At 45.8% G+C, this 26,243-nt stretch overlaps 1 protein-coding gene across 1 annotated transcript in view; it reads right to left on the bottom strand.

Annotated features, from left to right (window-relative positions):
* The window catches only part of Trp1 (translocation protein 1), a 50,950-nt gene extending 34,215 nt beyond the window's left edge, over positions 1 to 16,735 (bottom strand). Inside the window, exons 1-5 of the mRNA XM_065447825.1 lie at positions 16,597 to 16,735; positions 11,421 to 11,541; positions 10,391 to 10,496; positions 8,293 to 8,464; positions 1,236 to 1,307 (exon numbers count right to left, since the gene is read on the bottom strand). Coding sequence (XP_065303897.1) covers positions 1,236 to 1,307; positions 8,293 to 8,464; positions 10,391 to 10,496; positions 11,421 to 11,541; positions 16,597 to 16,644 — 519 coding nt within the window. The 5' untranslated portion in view covers positions 16,645 to 16,735. The remainder of the gene's footprint in view (positions 1 to 1,235; positions 1,308 to 8,292; positions 8,465 to 10,390; positions 10,497 to 11,420; positions 11,542 to 16,596) is intronic.
* Positions 16,736 to 26,243: the final 9,508 nt, after the last annotated feature.

The following is a 26,243-nucleotide window of genomic DNA, read 5'->3' as shown; positions in this document are numbered from 1 at the left end:
TAGTGGGCCTGCAGCACTCATGACGACTGGGGAAGCATAGAAGTAGCACGTAGCCGGCAGTCAAGTGGAACGCCTCAAAAAGTTGGTCAAACCAATTCCAATGCCTTTAAACAGAGAAAGAAGAACCCGCGAGCGGCGTCTGCTCTTCCATGAACTACCGATACCCCCCGCAAGCGCCACCGTTCTGAGGGTGTCGCCGCAAATGGGAACAGCGGCGCTTCCATCAACTATCGACACTCCCCCCCCCCCCCCCCCCATGAGTGTTGCATGCACTGTAAGACTCTCAAAAATGTTGAAAAACCGTTCCGAAAAGCGAACAAACACGCGGGATAGCAAAAAGATAGGGGTAGGGCCATAGAGAAAACATAAAATTGTAACTACGTTGTAGCTCTTGTTGGTATCGCTTTTTTTGGCGGGACCATGTTTTGGTTTCGATTGTAAGTCGACCCCCCAACTTCAGACTTTCAAATTTTAAAAAAAGGGTCGACTTACAATCGTGTAAATACGGTACACAGGGGATGGACAAGGGGCAAAGCTCCTCCCAAAAGCCGAGCGTCTCACTCTGCGTGAGGGCTCGTCACAGCACCCCATGGCGGTCACAGTATATACACTACGCAGCAGACGCAGCTAAGCACAACTGTTGTGTGTAGACCAGCAGCGCAAAGATGAAATGCTTTTTCTATGCTTTTGAGATTGCAGAAATACATATCTTAAATTTATTTGAGTCAAAATTAGCCATAACAGTATTACTGAGAATGTTCTCACAATAACAAAATCAGCCAGTAAGGTGGGCTTCGCTGCTTGCGATGACGAAACTGCAAAGGCGAGAGCACGTGACTTTTTACCGTTTTTGATATGACTATAGTTTTCCTGCTATGCAGTCCAATAACATTTGGCTCAAAGGTTCACAGAGGCCTTTTCTACAGATCGGCAACGTTTTCTTACAATGTTCAAAAGGTGTTTCAGGACCCCTTATCGTGCATCTAAATCCAAGTATGACAAGCATTTCTCAATTTGACCACACTGTAATTCAGACACTGTGGCTTGAAATCGAAGCTACAACCTTGCTTTTAGCAGGAGAATGCGATGGCTATTAAAGGGTGCAGGGAGTTATTTAAAAAAAGTAATTATCTCTTTAGACCACCAGTACTTTTGGCTCGTGACCCCAGAAGTCGGGAGTTTTCACTTCCCAACAAGAACTGAAAGACCATAAAAGACCCACACGACGCACATACCTCGTTGGCATCCACGAAATACTGGTCCAAATGCATGTCCAACTTGAGCTTCTTCTTGATCTCTTCCACCTCCTAGGTACGTAATGCAACGAAAAAGAAGTCAACAAATCTGAAGAAACGTGTGAACTTAACGATTTCTAGATGTTACTAAACAAAGCTGGGGATCTTTCAACTTTTGGCTTGTGGGGTCAGATTTCAAGAAGTCATAAGGGTCTCACATATGTTCATGCACTCCACATTAAAAATCGATAAAGAGCACAAACACGCAGAGCCCTATGTGAGCTCCACCACATCAGCACTTGGTGCTTAGGACTCCACTGCAGCCACTACGCTCATCTGCTGCCTTGCAGAAGGATGCAATGTATCGCAGCCAGAGATGTTGCCAGTTGCTACATTTGTGGCCCACAACGTAACAAGGGCGAATCATTGCGCTTGCAAAAGGAAAGTTTGAGATCAACCCTGACCGCAGAGCTGTCGTCAACACGGAGCACACTGTAACACTAGCTGTCGATGCTTTCCCTGTGCAGGAGGTGCTTGAGTGTAGTGAGAAATAGTACTTGTGCATTCTCTTTCTGTTACTTGCTTTTTACAGAAACAAATTAATTCAAACTATTATGAAGTACATTTGTTCACCATAAAGTTAGAACAATTAACGATGAGGCGCCCTGGGCAGCCAATCGTATACCTCCCCCTACTAGTGTCATTAGGGCAACTTGCGTCAAATGGTCAGGGGCGGCTGAAAATACAGCCGAGCGGCGTGCTGCGATCGGCAGCGATGTACATTTCTAAAGCCTTATAATAAATTACAGGCTTTCCGTGGAGCACTTAGATGCGTCAATTAATGATCAGAAAGACCTACCCTAATGACTCAGCACGTTTGTACAAAATCGTAAAAATCGTTTCAAGGTCCTTTAATTTGCGCATTTCTTTTTCTGATTTTCATGCTGAAACTGCATATAACAAAAACCTCTTTGTAATGAAAATTTTCGAGCATTTGTCAATTTCATTATATTCAGGTTTAACTGTAGAATGAAATTTCTGTACAATGGAAGCAAATTGCCAATTTTAATAACTTCATTATAGCGAGGTTCAACCGGGCTTCGAATATTCAAGCGAATACAGTAAAACCTCGTTAAACCGTACCCGCTTAAACAGTAGTTTCGTTTTAGAAGTAGTAAAGTCAAATCCCCGACTCAGCGGCCATTGACCATAATGTGTTTTGTATCCGCATAAACCGTACCAGCTTATTGCGTATGCATTGGTTAAAATGTAGCGTTTCAACTTTTCATTGCGCAAATATGGCGGTGAGCCGTCTCCGTCGGGCGGCCCGGCAGAACAAGCCTCAAAGATCGGAACAACGGCCTCCAAGCGCCCTGTGCATTTGTGCGAAGCCACATCAACATAAACATCATTTCGACGCCGTGCTTTCTCTATAGCCGTGCCAGAGAGCGTTTGGTGTCGTGCAAGCGAAAGCTCACGTCGTTCCGAAGCCGAGATAAAAGATATGCCGGGTGCTCAGCCTAGAAGAAAAATTAGATATTGTCCGTGCTGTCGAACATGACAGGGCGCTGGCACGCAGCAGGGATCTGCTGCTGGCTACAGTGTGTGGCACTTGGAATGCTAAGAAGTTGCTCGGCAGCGCTGCTGCGACCGCGAAGACATGTCGGCTACAAGGTTTGACTTTTCGCCATCATTGCCTGTGCTGTTGCCGAAGTGTCGACTAGCGACAGTGATGAGGACGACACGGAAAGCGACAGCACGGGCTATTCAAGCCCAACGGTGGCACAAGCTGCGCGTTACGTCAGCCTCATGAATGCAATCGTTGCGACGAGAACAGGGGCGCGATAACATAATTCTATTCCAAATGAAAAGTATTCTGAACTCCGGCATCCGACAATGAAAAAGGCGCCCTCGGGACTTCTGCAGCACTACTGCGCACGTGCACGGAGAATATGTAACGCCAACGAGGAATCTGCCATGCGAGTGTATGCCGAGAAGAGGGGGCTGTCTGAAAAGCTGGCACGCAGCTTCAGTAAGTTTGAGGCCGCTCTCGTCGTAGTGCTAGGCCGCCGTGGCATCAAACGAAAATAACACTTTTGTCGCGCGAAGTGAATAAATACTGCACGTTTTTTTTCCCTTTCATCGCACTCTCTCTGAGTTCCGTTTTCGACAGGTAAGCGGGTTATCTCATGCTATTCGGTTAAACAGTACTACCGTTTAGTACGTACTTTTTCCAAGATCCGGCCAACTACAGTTTACCGAGGTTTCACTGTATTACAATTTTCAAATTCGCTTCGACCTGAATTTAAGATTTCTGAAATCTTGAAGTATTCAAAGCGAATGAATATCAAAACTGCATGCAAATATTACCAGGGGTTTCAGTCTCATTAGGCAAGCCGCAGTGCCATTGACACCAGGACTATCTGTGGAGCCAAAACAAGTTACCGTATTTACTCGATTCTAATGTGTCCTCGACTAACGCACACCGGTTTTCTGTGACCAAAAGAATGGGGGGAAAACGCACTCGATTGTAACGTGCACCTGCTTGCCGTGACCTAAAAAAAAGAAAAGTCCTTTACAGTACCGCACACCTCATTCTTTAATACAGAAATAGAAGTTGCAATAAATTAAAGGAAAGTCGCAGTTTCACCCAAAAGGCGAAGCATCGATTTCGATAGCAAATAAATAGACAGCTATACGAAAAGTAAGGACAGTAGTTTTATCGGCCTCATAAACATTTAAACATTCATTTACTAACTAAATTAACAAGCATGGCATCACATGTGCACACGCAAACATGAACATGTCTAGCTCAATGACTGCGGAAACTATTTTATGAAAATGCTGGAGTGAAGAAGTGTGGTAGCAGGAGCAAGCGAACTGACCCTTGTGCAGCCTCTCAGTTCAACACGAACTAAGCGACGAGAATACAGCGCGGTGCACCTGGGTGCGCAGACTCTGTCTCCAGCGCAGATCACTTTCAAGATAAGAGCCACGCGGCTGCACTGTACGAAGCAGCCGCCAGAGTAGAACGCCTCTCCTGTTTGCACCAGTCCCACACACAAGTTTTGGGAACTTCGAACCCCTGTGGTGATGCGGCCCGATTTCCGCCTGTCTATTCACACATGATCACTTCCCTTTTAATTGTGGCATCGTGATGAACTCGGCGCATCCTTGCAGTCGGCACTTCCATGCTGACAAAGCAAGCACAGAAAATGGGAAGACGGATGGTGGACTAACCTAAGCACACGTACTACAACACATGGAGAAAGCTACAGCAGCTGGGCTAGCTAGGCTCGAAGCACGAACGGGGTGGCCATTTTGAAATGCCGATGGCGATATAGTAACACAGATTTAGGGTCGTACTCGATTCTAACGTGCACGCAATTTTTGGACCCGCTTACGGTAAGCCACAATCAGAGCGTTGCCATCTGTTTCATTGTTTTACTGCCGTGTGGCAGTGAAACGGGACGTGGTGCAATGCAGTGATCGCACTCCACAATTGAACTTGAACTTTCAGTGTGCATCAGCTGCTTCAATCAGTCAAGTGACATGGCCAATGCATTCATGGGTGCCAACCCGATATGGAACTTTTTTGTAAAGGTCCCACAAGGCCAAGAAGCTCAATTTCTCAAAGTGCCACGCCATTCTGAAGATGACATCGAGCGCTACCACGACTCTGGCGACCCATTTACAGAGGCACCCGGATGGCGCCGTGGCTTACGAAAAGGAACGCTGTGTGTGGAAAAGCGTGATGTGTACTACTGTCGCTAGACCTGATGTGCAACATCCTTCAGTAGCTGACAATTTCAAGTCAAATCGAAAACATATGGTCCCAAAGGACAACAAATGACGAAGGCTATTGCCGGACTTATAGTGTGCGGGACGCACTCTTACAGTGTTGCTGAGGAGTCGCGCTTTGTGGCCTTTATGAATGCTGCTATGCCCGAGTATATTGTGCCGTCACTGACAACGTTTTCCAGAGCAATAATTCTGAAGCTCTATGTTTTGAAAAAGCAAAACTTGGTAAACAACCTTCAGGTGGTCATTGACAGTGGAGTAGAGGCAATCTTAATAACGACAGACAACAGACAGTTGGACATTGCGTGCTAATAAAAGCTACTTGTCGGTATCATGCCATGTCATGATGAACAGCTCATTGCTCATACAGCCGGAAACTTGGTGGTCTTTCTCGAAAGCGTGATGAAGGAGTGGGTACTTACCAATCCAGGTACTGTGCCAGTGTACGCCATTACAGATCATGGGAGGAATTTCACTGCAGAAATTGCTCGGTCACGCATAAAATGTTTCGGACACACGCTGTAGTTGCGCATGAGTGATGTTAAGTGTGACGTATCTGAGTTTTCCCAGTTGTACACGAAGGCCAGGGCTATCGTTGGCCGCTATAAGAAGAGCTCAAAGGTTCGGGCGCGCCTTATGGAAATACAGAGGGAAATGCAAATGCCCTGGGAAGTGATGTAAGATGTTCTAGTGCATCGGAACAGCGAGCATCAGATGATGACTAAGCTGCTCAAGCTTTACAAACCGATCCCCCATAGACATTTCGGAGTGTGATGGGGCTGATAACCTCACTGCAGCTCAGTGGAAGCTGATGGCTGCTGCTGTGCAGGTACTGGAGCCACTTGTTCAAGCCACAACAGAGCTATCTGGGGACAAATAGCCCCCGTCGTCTCAAGTCATTCTGTGGGAGTACACTGGCAGTGTACTTGCTCGACACGCACCTCAATCAGGTGAGTCGTCGGCAATAGCTTCAAGTCTGGCACACATGAAGGCAAGGTTTCCTGGTGTCAAGAGATCCGAGGATACGGCTCTAGCAATGTTTCTGGTTCCAAAATTTAAGGATGCCTGTTACACGGGAAGGGCCGAGAAGAAGTGGGCCTGCGCTGTTCTCACCAAAGCAGCAGAGGGAACACGGCTAGTTGCATGTCGTGAGCCATCAAGTGAGAGTAATGAAGGTGTGGATAGCTCCCAAGATGCTTATGTGTGGGGGGTCTTCGCAAGCTTTGCTCCAGACATTTCTCTGAAGTCTGGGCCTTCCATGAAAGGTGACATTGAGAGCTACCCAAGAGCTCCCCTCCTTCCTCATTGTGAGAACCCATTCGAATGGTGGAACAGCAAAAGCAGCCACCTTCACCCATCCCTTGTAAGGATAGCCCGCAGGTATCTTTGACTGACAGCAACTCAAACAACAAGTGAAAGGATGTTCTCTACAGCAGGTGCCATTGTAACCTGTAGAAGAGAGCACCTTCTTCCCCAGCATGTGGAGCAACTAGACTTTCTACATGAGCATTTCTGAAGTTGAAAAATGTATTAACTGTAGAAACAGGCACATTTTACTGCATGTAGAGCAGATGGTCTTTGTCAGTGATATTTTTTTTTACCCGAAACATGTTATCAAATTATTTTCTGCGATGTTTTTCTGTGTGTGTTGTAGCCTTGTAAGTAGTAGAAGGGAGTGCCTTCTTCATTGCATGTGGAGCCTCAATGCCACCTTTTTTTTTTTCTTGAACTGTGTTAGCAAAGGATTTCCTGTGATGTTTTATGTGTGTGTGTGTTGTAGGTTGTCATACTTGTGTAGAAGGGAGCACTGCATTTTACAATGCGTGAGCAGCTAGACTATGTATATGAAAATATTTTACTAGTTAAAGGGGCCTTGAATCACTTTTTATCAAAGTGGAGAAAGGCATTTGAAGTGAAGATTAGTTATTTCAGAGATACTTTGCCACAAAGAAGTACTTCAATGCGTCCAGCCGAAGTGGAGTTATTGGCGATTAAACACGACCTCCGCTGTGTTCCCGTTCCTTCTTCAATGCCCTGCACTGCAAAGCTAGGGCGGAGTGGGATGTGTCCACAATACCCTGCTTTCTAAACGTGTGCATGGCATGTAGTTCAAATTTCATTTTGAATGTTAACACAGATGCCATGACTTCTGATTTTGGTGCCTACAACACGCTGAATGTAAGCCAAACGCGGTTATCCTCAGCGGGCCGCAGTGCGCTTAGCCAGTGGGCTCGTGGCGGCACCCCGTGGTGGCTGCGTATGAGAATCCCCTCTATTATCAAGTAAATCATCCAGAAGAAAGTGAAGAGCAGGCTTCTGTTTGAAAAGAGAGTGTTTGAGAGAAAGGCGACTTTGCATTCCGATTGCGAGCTCCACGCAACGCATAGACAGCAAAACTTGGCTGCGATGTTCGCAGCAACGCATGCTACCCACAGGCTGTGTTATTTCACCAAGCCCGAGGGGTGGTTCAGGGCCCCTTCAAGATATGTTACCATAGGATTTTCTGTGATGCCTCTGTATGTCGTAACCGCAAAAATAAAGAATTTTTGCAGAGAACAACTTTCAACTGTTCAGTTTTGTTCTTCGGACACCTGACAGCTATTTGAATTTGTTTTGAAGTTATTCGACCCGGAGGACTATTCGCTTTGAACTAAAATATTACTACTCACACAAACCTCGTTTTTGTGTGTTATCTGAACAGGGTGAGATCAGCCTACTTCGTGAACCTTCAGTGCAATGCGCATTTTATTCCTGGAAAAATGTTACTAATGACATGACATGCATGTTATAATCAAGTATGAAACCAAAAGTGCACGTGTGACGAGTTATCAGCCTCAAAAGCTGCTGTAATCCAAATCAGCTGCTGTTGCCGAGACATTGCTTGTGCCTTTTCCTTAAGTTTGCTAGGTTGACATGGTCTGCAAGAAATGCAGCATCTCAAATATTATGGATTGCATCAAAGATGAGATGCTCTAAGCTGTTAATAGCAATAAGGAGGCCTCTAACATCAATGATAAATGACACCCGCTTCTCAGTGGCTCAGATTTTTTAGAAATGAGAACAGATCCCCATTGCATGAGCAATGAACTATGTCAAGGGCCTGATACCTTGCACTTTTTAAAGTGCAACCGGGGTGCATGTTTCAATTGAAGGCACCGTGTTTTTCATTTCAGGCCATAAAAGTATAGAATCAAGTAAATACAGGCAATGCTAAAGCTGCACGGTAAAATTTTTCTTTTTCTTTACAGCCACACACCTTTTTCTCTTCAGTGCCTTCCTTGGAGGCAGAGCCATCCACTTCGTCCTTTTTCTTTTTCTCCTTGGTGGCTTTGGGTGTGCCACCTCCTGTGTCATCGTCGTCCTTCTTCTTCTTGGGCTTGGTCACAATGATCTTCTTGGCCCGGTGGAAAAACTTGTGCTGAATAAGCCTGCATGGTGCAGAAGAGTATACCACTGTACAACAAAGCAAACTCACTCTGGTAACCTGAATGTCAACGAACGCAGGCTTCAGTTCATGACCTTTCCACTTAATGTCTATACTCCAAACACGGCAGCTTTATTTGTAAGGTGCACATTTTCATAATTTAGAAGTAACGAGCACTAGTATTTACCTTAGTTAGTTAAACCTCGTTACAACAAAATCACTTACATCAAACCAATGGATATAAAGAAGTAGTAATTTCCCTTGAAAGGCCCACAGAAACATAAACATTTAAAATCTCGTTTTAACAAAACAAAACTTCCTTCAAATGAACATAAACACTTTTAATTCAGAATGAAGATTTACGAATTAGTTTCTGCCAATTAGGTAGAAATCTGGCAGCATGCGACGCTGCTCTGATGTAGTTTGACCTGGCAGTTCAAAGCTCCCACGAGCTGTTGGCCACTAGGCAACATGCCAAAGCCGCCACACTGATCAGTGAGCATCCACGTAGACCCTCAATCGCTGATCCCTCTTTACCACACACTTCCACTGGCACTAACTACCGCACTCTTCGTGAACCCAAAATGCTGTGCTCTGGTTGAAAATAGAACAGAGAGCGTAACTTGTTGCGTGTTGCAGGATGGATGCTTCAGTACAAGCTGCAATGTCTGTCTAACCCTGCCATAATAAACAGCTGCACATGTGCTATCAACCAGAGTGCTTGCATCTTGAGAGCATATCCCACTAACAACCCATTTCATTTTTCATTCTTTTTCTGCCGTTGTCACTCACTCAGGTGACTCAGGCAGCTGGACAAATGATTAAGATGGAAGATGGAATGAACCATTACAAAATGTGATCATTACTCATGTTCTCAGCAATAACTTGGCATATCATCAATATACTTCATGAATGCTAGCAGAGCATGCAAGCCTCTGATTTTGTAAAACACTCATTCATGGACATGAGCTCATTTATGTATGCTAACAGGGCTGCAAGCCTCCGATATCATGCAATGCTTCTTGCTCAACACTATTGTAAAGAAATTATTTTGTCTTGTTTAAAAAAGTCTGCTTGAGTATACAAATGAGTATCATATGGAATCATATACTTGAAGCCCTCCAACGATACACACGCAGAATGTTGTAAGACTTGTTACACCACTATTCGTGTATGCAAGACGACGGCAACCATGGGTTGGCATTGACAGCTGCATTAAAGAAAGCTGTCACCTCGTCGATGAAGACATGGTGGAAAAAAATTATTGCGATCCTTCCACGGTGCAACTATGGGATTTTGCACAGGTTTACCGAGTAATTACGAACAGTAACCCTCCCCCTTCCTGGAGGCAAATTTGCATAAGAGAAAAGCAATGTAATCAGTGGTGTGATAGCACCTCCCAGAGGCCGATTTTCTTCCAGATTTTGAAGACAACACACTAAAAATGTGCAATTTTCGCAAATTCTGCTGTATATTTCTTTGTAATATTTCGCAGTGAGATAAAGGAACATCTTAGGGTTGTGGAAAAAGATAAATGTAGAAAGTAGAAAACTCTGACAAAGTCGGAAATTTCACAATATCTTTACATTTTTGAGTCGCGAATTTTGGGCTATAAGAATTTTTCAGACTGTCCTGGGAGATTCGTATTACTGAGATTTTACTGTAATAAAGCAAACCCCGCCCCCTCAACCTCATTATTGAAAGGTTTTACTGTAACATTAACAGGATTGAATGTTTCGATATATTTGGTAAGACCACGTGAACTTCAATCCCAGTGCAATTAATGGGAGAAAACCACAGGCAACTGCAATGCCAGGCCTCCTCAGTTGCAGCAGTGGCCTGGCCGAGGTTGTGGCGAAAATGGCCTGCTGAAGACATTGCTAGGGGCAAGAGAAATTGTGGCTTCAAAAACCTGAACGCAACGACTCACGTGTCCATGAACTCCACAACAGACTCTCTTGTGGTGAACAGCTGTTCCACCTTAGGCTTCCCTGTGGCCCAGGGAGAATCCAGGAGGCAGTCCACAGCTTTGGCAGCTGCATCAAGATGTCAGCCTTTCACCACGTGGCTTTCAGCCTTTGGTTTTTTTTTTCTTACACTCTGACTTAACACACCTTATAATGTTAGAGGAAAGTTATTAACAGTACAAAAGACTAAAAGCAACAATGTGAGCCTCGGTGCATCAGAGTTTTAATTGCAGCCAGAAAGTATGTAAATTGCAACGAAATTTAGCTGAAGAGTGCAAACAACTATGTGCATTCTTGACCCTTCAAGTGCTATACCGAAGTAAAGCTGCGTCACATTTTCTAAGCCCACTCCCTGCTCTTTGTGACACAATTTTCAATGTGAAATATCTGTAGACTGGTTTTGTCACCTACACAGATTCGTTGAAGCTGAAATTACATGGTGGATTTTGTTTGTAGATGAAGGATGGTGCAACAATGCTTATCAACTCTTGATGTTACTTGGGTCTCATTTTCTGACGCAGCGGGCTTGCGCAAGAAGCCTGCAATTCTTTTATGATGCAGAAATTCAAGAACTTATTATGTACTCTGATTCAGAGAAATTCCATGCTGAATACGAAGTGTTTTAAGCAAACGCTGACAGCGACAAAGAAGCCTTGTTGCCCATGTAACACAAGTAATTTAACAAGTCTTCATTTTTGTTCAAATATTCAGATTAAGAACTGTAAAATGTTCAGCAACGTAATGCCAATGGATAGCACTTGAATATAAAGCTTGCTAATGTATTACTTCAACAGGAATTAAAGTTGTTTTACTTGGGAAAAAACTCCAGCATAGAGCACGCAGGAACACCTGAAATGCCTGGCCCCCAAAGCACTAACAGGAGATGTTTGCAATCTGATTCTAGATAACCTGTATGTTTGCAACAAACATTTCACAAGCTAATGCATTCACTGAAGCATCCAAATGTGCTGCATATGACATTCATAAACTCACCATTGAAGTATTCAACTTTGTGACTCAGCAGGGTGGTCTTCTTGATGGGCAGTTTTTCCCTGAGGTAGCGAGCCACATCATACTCCACTTTAGCCGGCTTCTCGCCAACTGCCAGCTCAGCCTGTAAACATGGCACACAAGACAGACAATTTCAAGCAAGGTTGCGGTGGCCCAAAGCACTTCAACTGGCCAAGCTAAGACAGACGAATCCGTAAGCATGTACACAAGGGTTCATGGCCCTCCCCCGCTTGGTATTCACACGAGGGACAAATCCCTCACTTCAAAGCAAGGAGCACGCATCACTTGATGGCAATGTCCATCCTCTTCGGGATCAAGGAGCCGACATACACATCACTGGCATATGGGAGGCATTTTGCTGCGCCAGTACAAGACACCCCCTTTTGGCAAGGCAAAGACGGCATGGATCTTGTCGACTAGTCTAGCAACCTCTAACACCAGGCTCACAGGTGCTTGGCAGTCTTGTTCACTGCACAGTGATTGTTTTTCAGCGGCACGAGCATCTTCCGAAATGTCAAACATCCGCAATGTAGTCACTCTTGTTTTTCATCCTGCTCACCACAGCATACCTGCACCCGCATGTACACTCGGTGTCAAGGGTATAGGCCGATGAAACCATCAGCCAACACTGACACCCCTCAACCCCAGCACAGTCCGTGCGAGAAGGGGAGCAGTGCGAAGCAGTATGACGGCTAATGATGTCATGCTCCCATTTGCATCTAGAGCACCCCCGTCTGAATACTATTTGAAGGGTGGGGGGTGCAAAGAATAAACAGTCGCTAGATAAATCTAAGTCCTATGAGCACCTTCGATAGCTCCTTTTGTCTTTTGTTGAGTGTGGCATTGTGCTGTCTACCAGCTATGCTTCAATCACTCGGCACTCGAAGTAAATAGTAAAAAATTCATGCTTTTGCTTCAAATAGGTGAAGAGAGGATGTATAAGCGCTATAACTGCTACCCAGATTAACCATGTTTGATAGCATTTAGAGGTGCTAGTGCCTACTGATTTGGAAAGACCAATGCAAGATTTCTGTGAAGGTTGCCTTCCATCTCTAGGCAGATGTAACCTTCTAATTATCATTGTTTGTGCTAAGGGAAGTTCCGAACAAATTTACTCATTTATGATTCCTCGACAACACCTTCTCGATTTTCTTGTACAAAGGGAAAGCTGTTAATATCCCTTATATATGAAGAGAGCCACAGCAGCTGGAGTCTGCTCACAGTTGAAGAGGTCTTGCTCATCAAGTGTAAACATTAGGACAACCGAAAAATTATAGCTTTTTCTGGCTAAAATATTACATTAGGCTGAATATTGATATCATGAGCACCTCTAAAACTTTCCAGGACGTTCAACTTTCAACCTAAAACCTGTGACACAAAATATGCAGATTGAACAGGAACAGCAAAGCAAAATTAGCCCTCTTAAACACACACGAGGTGGGACGAAAGCACTTCCTATATTCTCCACTGCATGCTAACATTTCTTGGTGCCTATGGTAAGAAGCCTGCTGACCTGTTTCGCTTTTTGGACATCGTTTAAACACCAGCAATTAAATTTCTAATGCCTCATTGGTCACAAGCACAAAGTTTTGTCAGAAACAAATTCTTGCAGTTTCCCAAATTAACTTCTTTGGGCTTAGATATGTTTCTGGACAAGAAGTGTACCATTTCAACATTAAAAAAAAGAAGAGGGGAGAGTGGGAGAAAGTTTTCAAAGAACACACATTTGCCCCTTTTTGCAAGACAATGTTGCAGTGCATAACCCTTCCTGGCCCAAGGCCTCGTCTCATTTATCCAGTTTTTTTTTTTTCATCTACTCAGTGCAACAGACGTGTAGCATTCGTTTAGTCATTGTGGCAACAGCATCCCAGAAAACAAATCATTTAGAGCAAAGCTGGCAGAAACAAAGTAAAAGTTTGGCTCCCCTGGGTTTTAAAAATGGTGGCATGGACTGAGGTGGCTGCAGAAACGACGGCCACCTTTCAGTGCTATAATCATGGTGTTTATCGACATCTCTTCACCTCAAGCAGACAATTAGACTTGGAAAGCTCTGGAGTGTTGTGTTCTGAGCTTCAATTTAGGCCCAACGATCGCGAGAAAGATTTAAAGCCTCTGGAGATGTCTCTCGCGTGGGCACGGCTCGAGAATAACAGTTCGCCGCCAATGTCTCGCCCGATTTCTTTACCACGCAGCACCAGCAATAACTCGTCACATAGAGGATAACAAAAGTACACTGTGCTTATCTTACTAGAAATAGTGCACTTCATATTGACTCTTTCTGTGGCTTGTCTATCTGCAGTTCAAAAACATGAAAAATAACTGACTGTAAGAAACAGCAGAAAATAATGAACGAACTCCTGTTACTGCAATAATATGAGCTTTTCACCATGAATTAGTATAAAATTAAAAAGAATTCCTGAAAAAAATGTTAGCATGGAAAGATTTAACTAGCGTGCTTACGATATGCCAAACTTAAAATTAGAAAAATGCAACAGCGAAAGCCAAGAAATACAAAATCTGTATGAGAAATGCCAAATAATACGTTAACCCTCAATATTTTCACCATATATTAAAATTACCCACAGATTTTGTTGCATGGGGACACAGGGAGCATGCACTCCGCCCTATCTTTTTTCTGTCTTATTTTTTAAGATGAAAATAAATGGAGAAGTTGTCACCATTTGCTGGGGACAGCTACACCTCCACCCCACACTATAGTTGCACTTAGGATTATATGTACAACAGACGAAAAGAAATATTCATAAAGTCTATTCATGAAATGTTCATGTAACAGCAGTCAAGATTTCGGTTGTCATCATACGTTTTTTTTTTTTTTTTAGTAGGTGTTAGTAAATCCGAACAGTTGAACAGGTCTGAAAAATCAGGCTTTGAAAATTGGTCAATGACAGTATTTGTACAGGGAAATGAGTTTTGAGTGAAAGTGGATGCAAATCACACAGTAAAATTGTTGGTGTCCCTGCAACAATCGTAAGCTAGTTCTAAAGATCCGGCATCTTATGATAAAACTGTAAAAGTTAGCAGGTACAGAAGACTCCAGAATTTATAATATCGCGCTAGGGCCGACTGCATGGAATGTCAGTGCATTATAGTGTTCAGAAGTGCCGAGAAATGGGCACAAGCGCATAAAGTGCTGTTCACTTCAGGTGTACACATGGCTTGCCTTTGTTATCTGCGAGGCCCTATCGCTCACGGACAATACCTTGTATGTGCTGATGAATTCCTTTAAATATCATTTTTTTAATGTTAATTCAACAGCACATATGTGGGTCCAGTAATAAGGAAAAAAAAAGAAAAGCACAGCGCATTTGACACATCTTAGTCGTGCAGATGTTCTGCTTCAGGCTGGCTTTTTGTAAACTGGACTGTGCAAATAGCTCTGGCAGGCCTTATCTTCTCCTAAAGTGAACAATGTAGCAAGCAACACTCGCAGTGGAGGGCATATTGCATGCATGCGCATGCTATCGTCAATCTTGCCATTATAAGGCGCTGACGTACCGTCCGGTCGATGCTCATGCGATAGTGCTAAACATTTGGAAAGCTGTGCTTATATTCGAGAGTTCAGCACAAGAAAAGCAGGCCACATGAGGCAATACAGTAGCCGAAGATTTTTCTACACTCCAGTAATAAGACTGAAGTCCCTGCATTGAAGAAATGTTGATAAACTGTAGCAATGAAGGCATGTTGCAGAGTAGTTCTTTGATTTCGCAGCTACATGCAAAATAGAAAATTATGACACGGCATTTTAATGTAAAGAGGACTACTTGTTCCCTAACTGACACAATATGGCAATGCTGAAAATAAACCTCTGAAGTAGGACAGCTCCTGTTAAGGCATTACATTGTAGACATGTTCATGACAACCGCCAGTCAATGGCCATCAGTACTGATGGTGATGCACTAATCTACAATACACTCAGCGCACTGGTAGCACACCATAATCTAGACATGCCGGACATGCAATGCAACAAGAAGCACACAAAGTGTGATGGACAAGACCGATATATTGTTTATATAACTAGAAACAAGTTTCCTTTTGCAATGTGACAGCTGATGCTTAGGTGCCTCTCAAAACAAAAAACAAGTATCTTCCAGGGTCTTCCAAATTTCAAACAAATTATCTTCCAAACTATTAGAGATTTCTTTTTTCTTATAGCACAGCCGAAGGAACTGTGAATTACGTTAAGTGAACATACCACTGACCTCTCCCCTTGTTCTGTGTGCCACACAATGAACAGACTCAAGATTGCAGTAGCGAGGGGTAATTTCGACGCACCATAAGCAGAGGCTTATGTGACACATCTAAATTTACTGCTTGAGAATAGGACACAAATTTAGTCTGCCGTTTGATGCGAGGCAGCCCAACTGCCCTATCATTCAAAACATGCGCTGCCGGCGTGGACACCTCGTAGTTGACGCTAGTCCGTTTCCGACTTGTCAATCGCTCGCGTGTAGCTGACGTGTACCATACGATGCCCTCGACCTGAGAACCTGGAGGCGGATTTGATAACGTCTGTTGCACTTGATGCTTCAGACGGGTGCAATAGTACACGGAATACATTTTCCTTTATTGACCGGTGCTTGTACGAGAGTCCAACTGGGAAGTTTCCGGAAAAGCCGGCACTTAAAAAGCACGACGGCGACAAAGACCGCACAGTTCACAACCTCGGCGCAGTGACCTGACGCGCTCTGAATGCCAGAAGGCTAAAAGAAATACAGGAAGAAAACATAAATGCTGAAGGAAATGCAAAAAGACGTCGTGTTCCCAGGGGAAATAAAACAAAACTAAAGAGTTGACTCTACCAGTCTGACGACGTAAGCGCCGTGCGCTTGAAACCGGCGCACGGCTTTAGAGGCGACAACACAGCGATGTGCTGTGAAGCGGACGTGTCAGAGCAATGTGACCGTTCGCGACCTACGTACGGCCTCTTCAAAGTCATAACACCGTGACTGTTTTGTCTGGCTGTGTCTCATGTTCGGCAGTCAAGCTGTCACGCTGAGTTGACACATTGCCACGAATTGTAACACTGACGCAGCAGTTACGGATACAGACTCTGTACACCCAAAACAGGCATACGATGAGGCGCTCGTACTGCTACATCGTTTTCAACGTCATACACAGGAAAATAAACTGTACTTACATCTTTTTCTCGCTTCTTGCGGCCCTTCCTACGTTCTACCTGCGCCATTTTGACGTGGACAACGCTGTCCCCCTCGCGGCAAGAAGTACGAGACGAGCGTATCGTCAAAAAGCGCAGCGAAACAGCATGCGCTCACGCGTCATCGAAACCGAAACAAGATTGTGCGAACCGTCTTGTACTCTCTGTGGAAGTTCCATGAACGATGATCCCAGTGACAGGAATGACTACTAATTAATATTCAGTTAACATCCAAAGGCCGGACATAGATATCATAGGGTTGTTGTTAATGCTTCCACGGGATTGCTCGGCCGCACTTTCCGTGTCCTGCGGTCCACGGACATCCCTTGCATGTCCGCGAGGGACATCGTAGGGACATGCCGACATATGTAAGGGCCTTTCGCACAACGTTTGCTATAATTACGTTCACAGCACACGCTGAGTGAAATATGCAAACAGATGGAGCGGGCAGAGCGCCCACACAGCAATGTTACATTAGATGGGTTGCGTGGCAGTGTATTCCTTTCTTCAACACCTTCCGCAAGGCACAAGTGTCACGTTGAACTGAAGTTTTCAAAGTAAATTGCGTCAGAAAATACGCAAAGTACGCCTTCACGAGTCGCACACATGATAGCTTCGGTTTATAATTCGAACTTGCGACAAGGCATGAAGTTGGGCAAATTGGTTTACGTTTATTGTGAAAAGCAGCGTCACTTCGAACACAGACGAACAGATGAATAGCAAATAATTGAACGTAAGGCAGATTTCCTACACATTTGTCTGCGAAACGGTGCATGGACATTGAGACATGAATGCCCAAAAGACAAAGTGTTTTCAATGATATTGCGATCGACTTTTTTCTTTTTCTTCGGGTGCCTCCAATCCACAGAACGGCACCCATCTCATACACCCATAAAAATACTGACACTCTCCCGACAACATGCATGTACATGATTCCACAAAGGCATATCTGACGAAAGAACATTTAGAGTCAGGTGTAAAACAGGAAGAAGTAGAAATTTTAATTCTGGTGTATTACTTGGCAAAACCACGATCTGATTATGAGGTACGCCATGGTGGGGGACCTCGGATAAATTTAGATCCCCTGGGTTCACGGACGTTGTTGCATTTCGCCCCCACTGAAATGCGGCCAGCATTTGATTCCATGACCTCGTGCTTAGCAGCGCAACGCCAAAGGCACTAAGCAACCACGTCAGGTAAGGAAGAAAAAAAGACAATTCAGGACAGAAACAAGAGTAGGTTTTCAATGGCAAACATTTTCAGAAGAACCCTTCCAAATGCTTTGCTTGGATTTGACTCTTCCTATAGAGAGAGAGAGAGAGTAAACGTTTATTGTAATAGAGGTTGTTTGGTTATGGTGGGTGGAGCCCCTCCTCCAGGGCCCCACTGGTTACAGCGGCTCGCCGGGCCTGGTCAAGGGTCGCCAGTTGGCTTCCCAATTCCACTTCCGCGAGTCGCGCCTCCCACGACCAGTTATGTAGAGTGTTGTCTAGCAGCGGCGAGGTGGCAGCCGCCGGACGTAACGCGCACTGGAATGTTATGTGTTCCAATGTCAGTGTTCCTTCGCACCACGGGCATGTGTTGCTGTATTTGTCTGGGTACATTTTGTGTAGCCTGTATAAATGTGGGAAAGTGTTTGTTTGCAGGCGGCGCCAGTTCCGTGCTTACCTCCTGTCTAGGTCTGGGTGAGGAAGGGCTTTGGTTCGCCTACTTAGCCGTTGTAATTCGAAGATTTCTCTTGGCGCACCGGGTGTCGAGGTGTTCTCTCGGGCGGTGTGGCCCGCGGCTCGGCCTGTCATGCCTCGAGCCAAGTGGTCCGCCCGTTCGTTCCCCGCTATCCCTGTGTGCGCCGGGCACCAGGGGTGCGATCTTGTACGCGTTCCAAACTCGAACGGAGGCGGTCCGTTCTTTCCGTCACGAAATTGGTGGTCCGTTCCGTTGCGTTTGTCCGATAGCAGACAACACGGAATGATTGACAGCAGATATCACTTCACGATTGACGTCATGGCGTTCTTCACCGTTCAAACTGACCAACCGTGTGCGGCTCGGTGGAACGGAACGCCTCCGTTCTATTTTGGAACGCGTACAAGATCGCACCCCAGGTCACGCAATGATCCAGGGTGAGTTCCGTTCCTATAGGATGCGGAAATCCCCCCCAAGGAAGAGGCGGCAGGCGTCCTGCGAGTCTGTCAGCACGTAGGCCGATCGGCCTTTAGCTTCCGCGGCGCGTATGGCCAGGGCTATGGCCACAGCTTCGGCCGTTGCAACCGATTTCATGTGTATGGATGCTGCTACGGTTGTTCGTCCTTGGCTAGTCACGACTGCTGCAAATGTATTGAGGGTGGCTGTATTCTTGTGATACGAACTCGCGTCTGTAAAGTAAGTATCCGGATCGCTTCGCCGCCTTAGTAAGGTGGCTGCCCGCGCGCGTCTCCGTGCCGCATGATGGACTGGGTGCATGTGACGGGGGATTGGCGCCACGTGGATTCGCTCTCGGATTTCAGATGGCAGTAGGATTGTTTCGTCGCCGCAATATTGTGGTGTCAGTGGATAGTGAAGTCTTTGTAAAACCAAGCGTCCCTGAGGTGTCGTGTTCAGCCGTTCATGCTGCGCCATTAGTGTGGCCGCTGCATATTCCTCGAAAGTGTTCATCATTCCTCATTCGTTCAGTCGGATCGTACTTGTGCTTTCAGGCAGGCCGAGTGCTGCTTTACAGGTGATCCTTATGAGCTTATCCGCATGTTCGATGTCGTTACGCCGCGTGGTTTGGAAAGGCAGAGCGTACGTTAGACGACTAATGACGAAGGCGTTTACTAGTTGCATGGTGTCTGCTTCGGTCATGCCTTCTCGCGGCTGCGTGCAACTCTGCTAATAAGCCCACTTACGCTCCGAACAGTGCGTCTGAGATTGGAGAGCGCTATGTTAACGCTGCCCGTTTCTTGAATGCACATTCCCAGTACGCGCAGGTGGGATGCTCTCTTGATGGGCTCTCCCTCCAAGGCAAGTTGCAGATCCGGAGCCCTGGTCGCTAGGATATGTCTAGGTCTAATATGAATATACTCCGATTTCGCTGGAGCGCACCTCATGCCTGCTCGCCTCATATAGCCTTCAATGGTGTTGATGGCCTGTTGAAGCGTGTCCTGTCGGTTTCCGTAGGACCCTTTGCAGGCCCAGAGTGTAATGTCGTCTGCATATATGGCGCAGCCAAGGTCCCCGTTCTTCTGTAAGTCCAGGGCCATTCTACGTAAGCCGATGTTAAAAAGAAGATCCTTGAGGAGTGCCCTTATCTGGTAGGCGATACAGGGCAGAACGTGCTGAACCCAGTCCTATTTTCGCGTAGCGGCTGCTCAGGAAGTATTGAACGTAATGAAATACTCTTTCACCACACCCGACATCTCGTAGTCCGTCTAGTATTGTAGTGTGTGAGGTGTTATCAAATGCCTTATGGACGTCGAGTGCTAGCAGAATTCTGTCCATACTGCCCGGAGGAGGATCGAGCACCTCATCTCTTAATAGAAGACGTCCTGTGCACAGATTCTCCTGCGGAAACCGAACATGGATTCAGGGAAGAGTGAGTTTCCTTCTATGAGGGCTTCGAGTCGGGTTAGAATTACTCGTTCAAAGAGCTTGCCCATGCAAGACGTGAGCGATATGGGCCTAAGACGGTTCAGCTCGCGCGGCTTGCCTGGTTTTGGTATAAGCCCGATGTCTGCCTCCTTCCATTCTCGCGGTAGTCTTCCGTCCGGTCGCCAGACCTGTTCATTGAAGAAGTCGACTAAGTGCTGTAGGGCTACATCACTAAGGTTGCGCAGCATTGCGTTGGTGATTGGGTCGGATCCAGGAGCCGTGTTTTTCTTGAAGGTTTGTGCCGCTGCGTAGAGCTCTGAGAAGGTGATGGGGGCGTCCAAGCTCGAGTTATCCTGTCCTTGGTATTCTCTCATAACTCTTTCCTTTGGGGCTACCGTACTGGGTTGCAACCACAGGAACGTTTGTGAAGCCCTCTGCATGTTTCTGCGTGAGACAAAACGAATTGCATGTTAGAAGTTTTCAAAATTCTTACTATGTTCACAAGATTTTCAAAAATATCTATATAATAATTATTCATACCTGCAACAGCAGACACTTTAAATCCCAATTGCAATATACTTATTTCCTTTCACCCTAATTTATTTTTTAAAAAAAGATGCTAACAGTTCCTTCACCGCCCGATTCATGGCCGATCCCCCAGAGTGGGTTGCGCCATTTCATTAGGGAACATGAACAAGTGAGTGAGGGAGTAAAGAAACTTTATTGCAGGTCCGGCGAGGACGCGAACTCGTCACGCACCCGGCTGGTCCCACGTCGGGACCGGCAGGTCGAGGGCACGCCGGACAGCCAGGATTTGCTTTTCTAGAGCGGGGCTACGCAGAAGCGAGCCACACTCCTCCTTGATGAACTTGGGGCACGTCGACCCGCACTCCCAGAGCATGTGCACTAGAGTGGAGGTCTGCCCGCAGGACGGGCAGGCGTCGTCGCGATACACGTCGGTGTAAGCCTCGTGGAGAACGGACAGACACGGATATGTGCTGGTCTGTAGAAGTCCAAGCGAAACGGCTTGCGCCCTATTCAACTTGGGGTGAGGGGGTGGAAAGACTTTTCTAGACATGTAGAAGAATTTAATAATCTCGTTGTGAGTAGCGGGAGCGTCCCTCTGGCCGTAGGGAGGAGAGTCGGCGCTCCTGGCAGAGGAAGCGCGGTCGGTAAGGTTACGCGCAGCCTCGTGAGCAGACTCATTATTGAAGTTCGGGGGAGCACCCTCGACCGACCCTACGTGAGCGGGAAACCAGTGGATTGAGAGAGAGAGAGAGAGAGAGAGAGAGAGAGAGAGAGAGAGAGAGAGAGAGAGGGGGCTCTTTATTAGAAAAACAGAGAATTTTGCCGGCGAGTATATAACCGCTGGCATGCTACTCTGTATAGGGATGGGGAATGGGATTAAAAGATTCCAGAAAAGAGTGGGAGAAAAAAAAGGATAAAAATAAATGTGAAATGTCCGAGTGGACCTGATATAATTTTTACAGGTGACATGGTGGGTAAATTTAGGCTTTTGTATAGGAAGGATGCAATTGTTAAAGCTTTCCTATTTGACCAATTTCTGTGAGGTATTTGAACAATAAATCCAAAACCCGTCGCTGTTTTGAAGGGCCGGGCATTGGACCTAAGGTGCTCGGTAACGTTAACGGTTCTTGGCAAATCATGTCCATTTGGTGCTCAAAAAATTGTCTCTCGTCGCGGTACGCGGGGCATTCTAGTAATATGTGCTCAATTGTCTCTAAGTTGCGACAGTTATCACAGTATGGGTTAGTGGTAAGTCCTATGCGGTACAGATAATTGTTCGTGTATGCCACGTTCAGTCGAAGACGATGGTACAATGTCTCTAAGTGTCGAGGTAGTGCTCGTGGAATTTTCGGTCTCATTTCTGGGTCAATGTAACGTAGGAAGGTATCTTGGTGAAGCGGCAAATTCAAGATGCGGTCTTTTTCTTGATAGGTATATCAGTGGATTGAATGATGCGTGAGAGCATATGGACTCGAGCTGCTAAAAAGACGAGCAGCTTGCTTGGCGATGCAACCTTTCTGAAAAGCCCTAACTGCCGTTTTGGAATCGCTATAGATCTCGGACCCACGACCGGTTAGCAGGGCGAGGGCGATCGCGGCTTGCTCGGCGACTCCGGGGTCTGAAGTGCGAATGGAGGCGCTATTGGAAATCTTGCCGCTGGAGTCGACCACAACGACGGCAAATGTCTTCCCATCGCGTTACTCCGCGGCGTCGACGAAGCTTGCTCTTATGTCTCGTTGCTTGATCTGCTTGAGGATGGTTGCTGCTCTGGCCTTGCGTCTGCCCTCGATGCGGACGGGATGGACGTTTCGGGGCACAGGAGCCACTTCGAACTTGTCTAAACAAGAACAAGAACAACGTTTTCGGTCTTCTTTCAAATTTTGGCATGAACCCACGGAGGGGGGAGGGGGTGGTAATGGTTCTCAGTGGAAACGTAATATGAACTTATTGCTTCCTGTTAACTTATTGATCTGTACTATTCCTATTTAATTAATAGTAAATAGAAATTATTTTCTGTTTCCGTTTTTTGAATAGTTGCCATGCCAATTATGACGAAGATGCTACATTATGAAAATAACACGATTGTGCGTTCATAATGAGGAAAATGTGCCAAACATGAGAGCTGCCTATATAGCTGCGTCCCAGTCGCAATGACATACTCATGTACTATCTAACACACTCCTTTTCGGGCTGGGCCAGGGGTACTGGCCCCAGAAGACAAAACGATAATCACCGAGAGAGGAAGGCCCATACACGATAGGGGCTGCTATAAGCAGGTCTTTCTTTCGGAATTATATTTTCCGCAATAGAGAAGGAAATGGTCCTGTGGTTCCATATCCCCACATGATGCACAAAGGTTGTCTTAATTGTCATTTCTTTCTTTTTCTAAGGTGTTCCAGTTAGCTCAGCTATTTCTGTTCTACACTTAAATATTATACGCAGCACAAGCTAATTAAAAAGGAAGCGGCAAACTATTTCAAACATGCTTATTTTTATTCATTCCAACTCGGAGCATCGCCTCGTCATCCATTTGCGTACGATACACAGGGGAGCTACGTGTGTTAAAAGGACGCGCGCGTTCATCGCTGGTCGTGGTACATGTTTCTGCTTTCATTTTGTTGTTTTCTCGCACGCTGTTTTGACCGCGGTGTGTTTCTATACTTACTTCTCTTTTACTATAATTTATTTTGCGCTACGCGCAGAACCAACTCCATGACCTTGGATAAGCCATGACGAAGCCTTGAATGAACCAAACCCTTTTGACGGCCACGAATTAAAGTAGAATGCAGAAGATTTTTTTTTTATTTACCGCTACCGAACAGTCCTTACACTGCTGTGCACTGAAAAAAAAACAGGACAGCTTTATGCATATTTATCACACGCAGGATAACAGAGAAAGATAGTGTGAATGATCTGTCCATTTCGCGGTGACACATACATATTGTAAAAATAAACTTAGTATACAGAGCGAGAATAATTAAATCACGGTCTCCCGACACTATAGGTGCGGAATGGAAGTTTATACAGGACCCTCGTAATAAATAAATACTCGCTGCAGACTCCTGAGAATGAACATAACCTTCTGTTGACTCAGTTTTTATTTTTAAGCATTAAAAAACCGTAAGTGTTCACGGTTGCCTTAATTTAAGCCAGAATTGCAATCATTTTGTTACCCGAAAAAAGAAACGAGGGTTGACCTGATTATTTAGGGGGAAAATTCCTGCATGAAAACATATTTTGCCTTAGGTACACCCAAAATGTACAGAAACAATCCAGGTAAGAAAGAAAGAAAAGAAACTCGACACAGACACGCATTTCGTTCGTATACTCACTTTTTTTTTGCCGTTGACGTAACGTTGCAGGGCTAACTGTGCGTTCGCGATGTTTGAACGATGAAAATAATTGTTTCAGCTTGAGCCGGATCAAATGATGTACATGTCGTTCGACACGAAGCGCTCTCGAGAAACCATCACCGTAAAGTTTATGTACGCAGACCGGCGCCCGCATAAAGTCGTGCTTCGACAATGCAACGAAGCAGAGGCAGAACCACGCTGTGGTGGCTAGTACACTCTAGCCACCATAACCACGCGATGCACTCCCGGCCGTTGCAAATTTTTTGCTGTAGGTGGCGTCCGCCACTGGCGCCACAGCGCCCCCGCGTGGCGCTGTGGAATAAAGAACACCAAACCCATATTACGGTGGCTAGAATTCCCGCATTCTTGCATTGTGACCAAAGCTACAGTGTACTGGAGTAGGGTACACTATAGCGTCTGTAGTACATTCTAGTACTATAGTACACTGTACCAAAGGTCAAGCTTCTCCGCACTTTCCCCTCGCGGAGCAAGGCGAAGTCGCTCGCGGGCGCCTGTTGTCAACAATTGTCGAACAAGGGACGAATACCGAGTTGACGTCTCCACAACGGGACTAGTCTTCATCAGGGCAATCAGGGGCACAGCTATTTTGGCGGCACGACGGAAAAGTGGTTGTGGCAAAGTAAAATACGTGGGGTCGCAGAGTAATATGAAGAGAAAATGTTCAAAAAGGGGAGTGTTTCCTTGTTTCCGCAAGGCAATGTGGGGGTGAGGATGCTGGGCCGCCATCATTCTTGGGCCACCATCATGCTTGGGCCACCAAAACACGTTCTGCTTTATTCTCTATACCATTGAAATAAATTGTGAAGAAAATGTCAAGGAGCTGCTAGCTCAACCTGTGCCTATCGTTTTTTAAAGATATTCTTAAAGTCGGCTGAGCAACAGGCGCTCCGCTTCTACAGAGGAGAGGCAAAAAAAAAAAAACGAAGTGCTCGTTTAATTTCACAGTCGTAATCGCCATTCGCTAGCTGTTTAGCAAGGACAACCAACTTTCCTGCTGCAGAATTTAAAAGGTTTCAAACTGCGCCTCTACGTCAGGCCCTGGCTGTTCTCAGCCTCTCAGTTGAACTCGGCGTAAATCCGTATATTCATTAATGTTTCTCGAAGCCGCATATGTGCGGGAGCGCATGTCAAGAAGCAAACACGTTTGTAAGGAACCAAAACAGATGCTCCTTGTTTCTCGCATGGGCTCAGTGCATTGTTAGATGCGGGAAGCGAAGCGTTTGCTGCCCGTGCTTCGTGCAAGAAATCGATCGATTTCTCGAGCACAATTCCCGAGCTTTTGTGCGAGACGGCAGGGATTGTCGATCCAACGACGTCGTACTGCGCACCTTGGATCTTCGAGGAAACTGTACACATGTGCACGAGAAGTGTGTGTGGGGCTTAATTATCGTACACGCGTCCCCATAGGTGCGCGTGCCTTTTGATGAGTTGCCCGAACGTTGACAGCAAGAGAACCTGACACCGCTGTCGTTCTCAGCCAGTTATTCGACGCCATTGCGGAGATGGTGAATCATCTATATGAGAAGTCAGAGAGAGAGTCAGAGAAAATTTATTGGGCAAAATGAAGCAAGTGAAATGTGGGGTGGCTTCCTAGTCCGGTAGTCCATTGGTGGTCCCGGCGCAGACTGCTTGGCCAACAATGGTTGCCTGGTCGACGAGGCATGCACTGGACAAGACTGCTCACGGGAAGGGTTGGGGATGAGGGGTAGGTCGGGGTCCTGATAACAATCGCACAGGGTGCGGTGGGGTGGGCGTGATTTATCGCCGAACCTACATTCCGGCAGGACTTGTTGTGGCGTTTGTTTAACGACACATTGCAGCATGAAGACACAATCACAAAGGAAAACACACGTCCCAGACGCTACTAACAACCTTATGCGAAAGACAGCGAGATAGAATGTATGTGCTATTCCCAACGCGCCGGCGCACCAGCCACTTCTGGCAGTCTACAGAGGGCGATGATGAGAAGTAGCGAGATTATTTGAAAGATCTAAAGAAAGTATGCACCTCGTTGTATTGTGTAGGGAAGAGTAAATTTATCCGTATGGAGTGAGGAAACGTGTTGTTGCTCGAAGTCTTCGTAATATGTTTTCCTGTCATTTGGATAAATAGGACTAAGTAAGGGGGTAGGTGGTCTTCTTATCTAGTCTATAACATTGC

This window comes from Dermacentor albipictus, chromosome 2 (genome assembly GCF_038994185.2).
Source record: "Dermacentor albipictus isolate Rhodes 1998 colony chromosome 2, USDA_Dalb.pri_finalv2, whole genome shotgun sequence".
NCBI classification, from domain to species: domain Eukaryota; kingdom Metazoa; phylum Arthropoda; class Arachnida; order Ixodida; family Ixodidae; genus Dermacentor; species Dermacentor albipictus.
The sequence above is the reverse complement of the archived record's forward strand: the minus strand, read 5'-3'. Positions and strand labels throughout refer to the sequence as shown.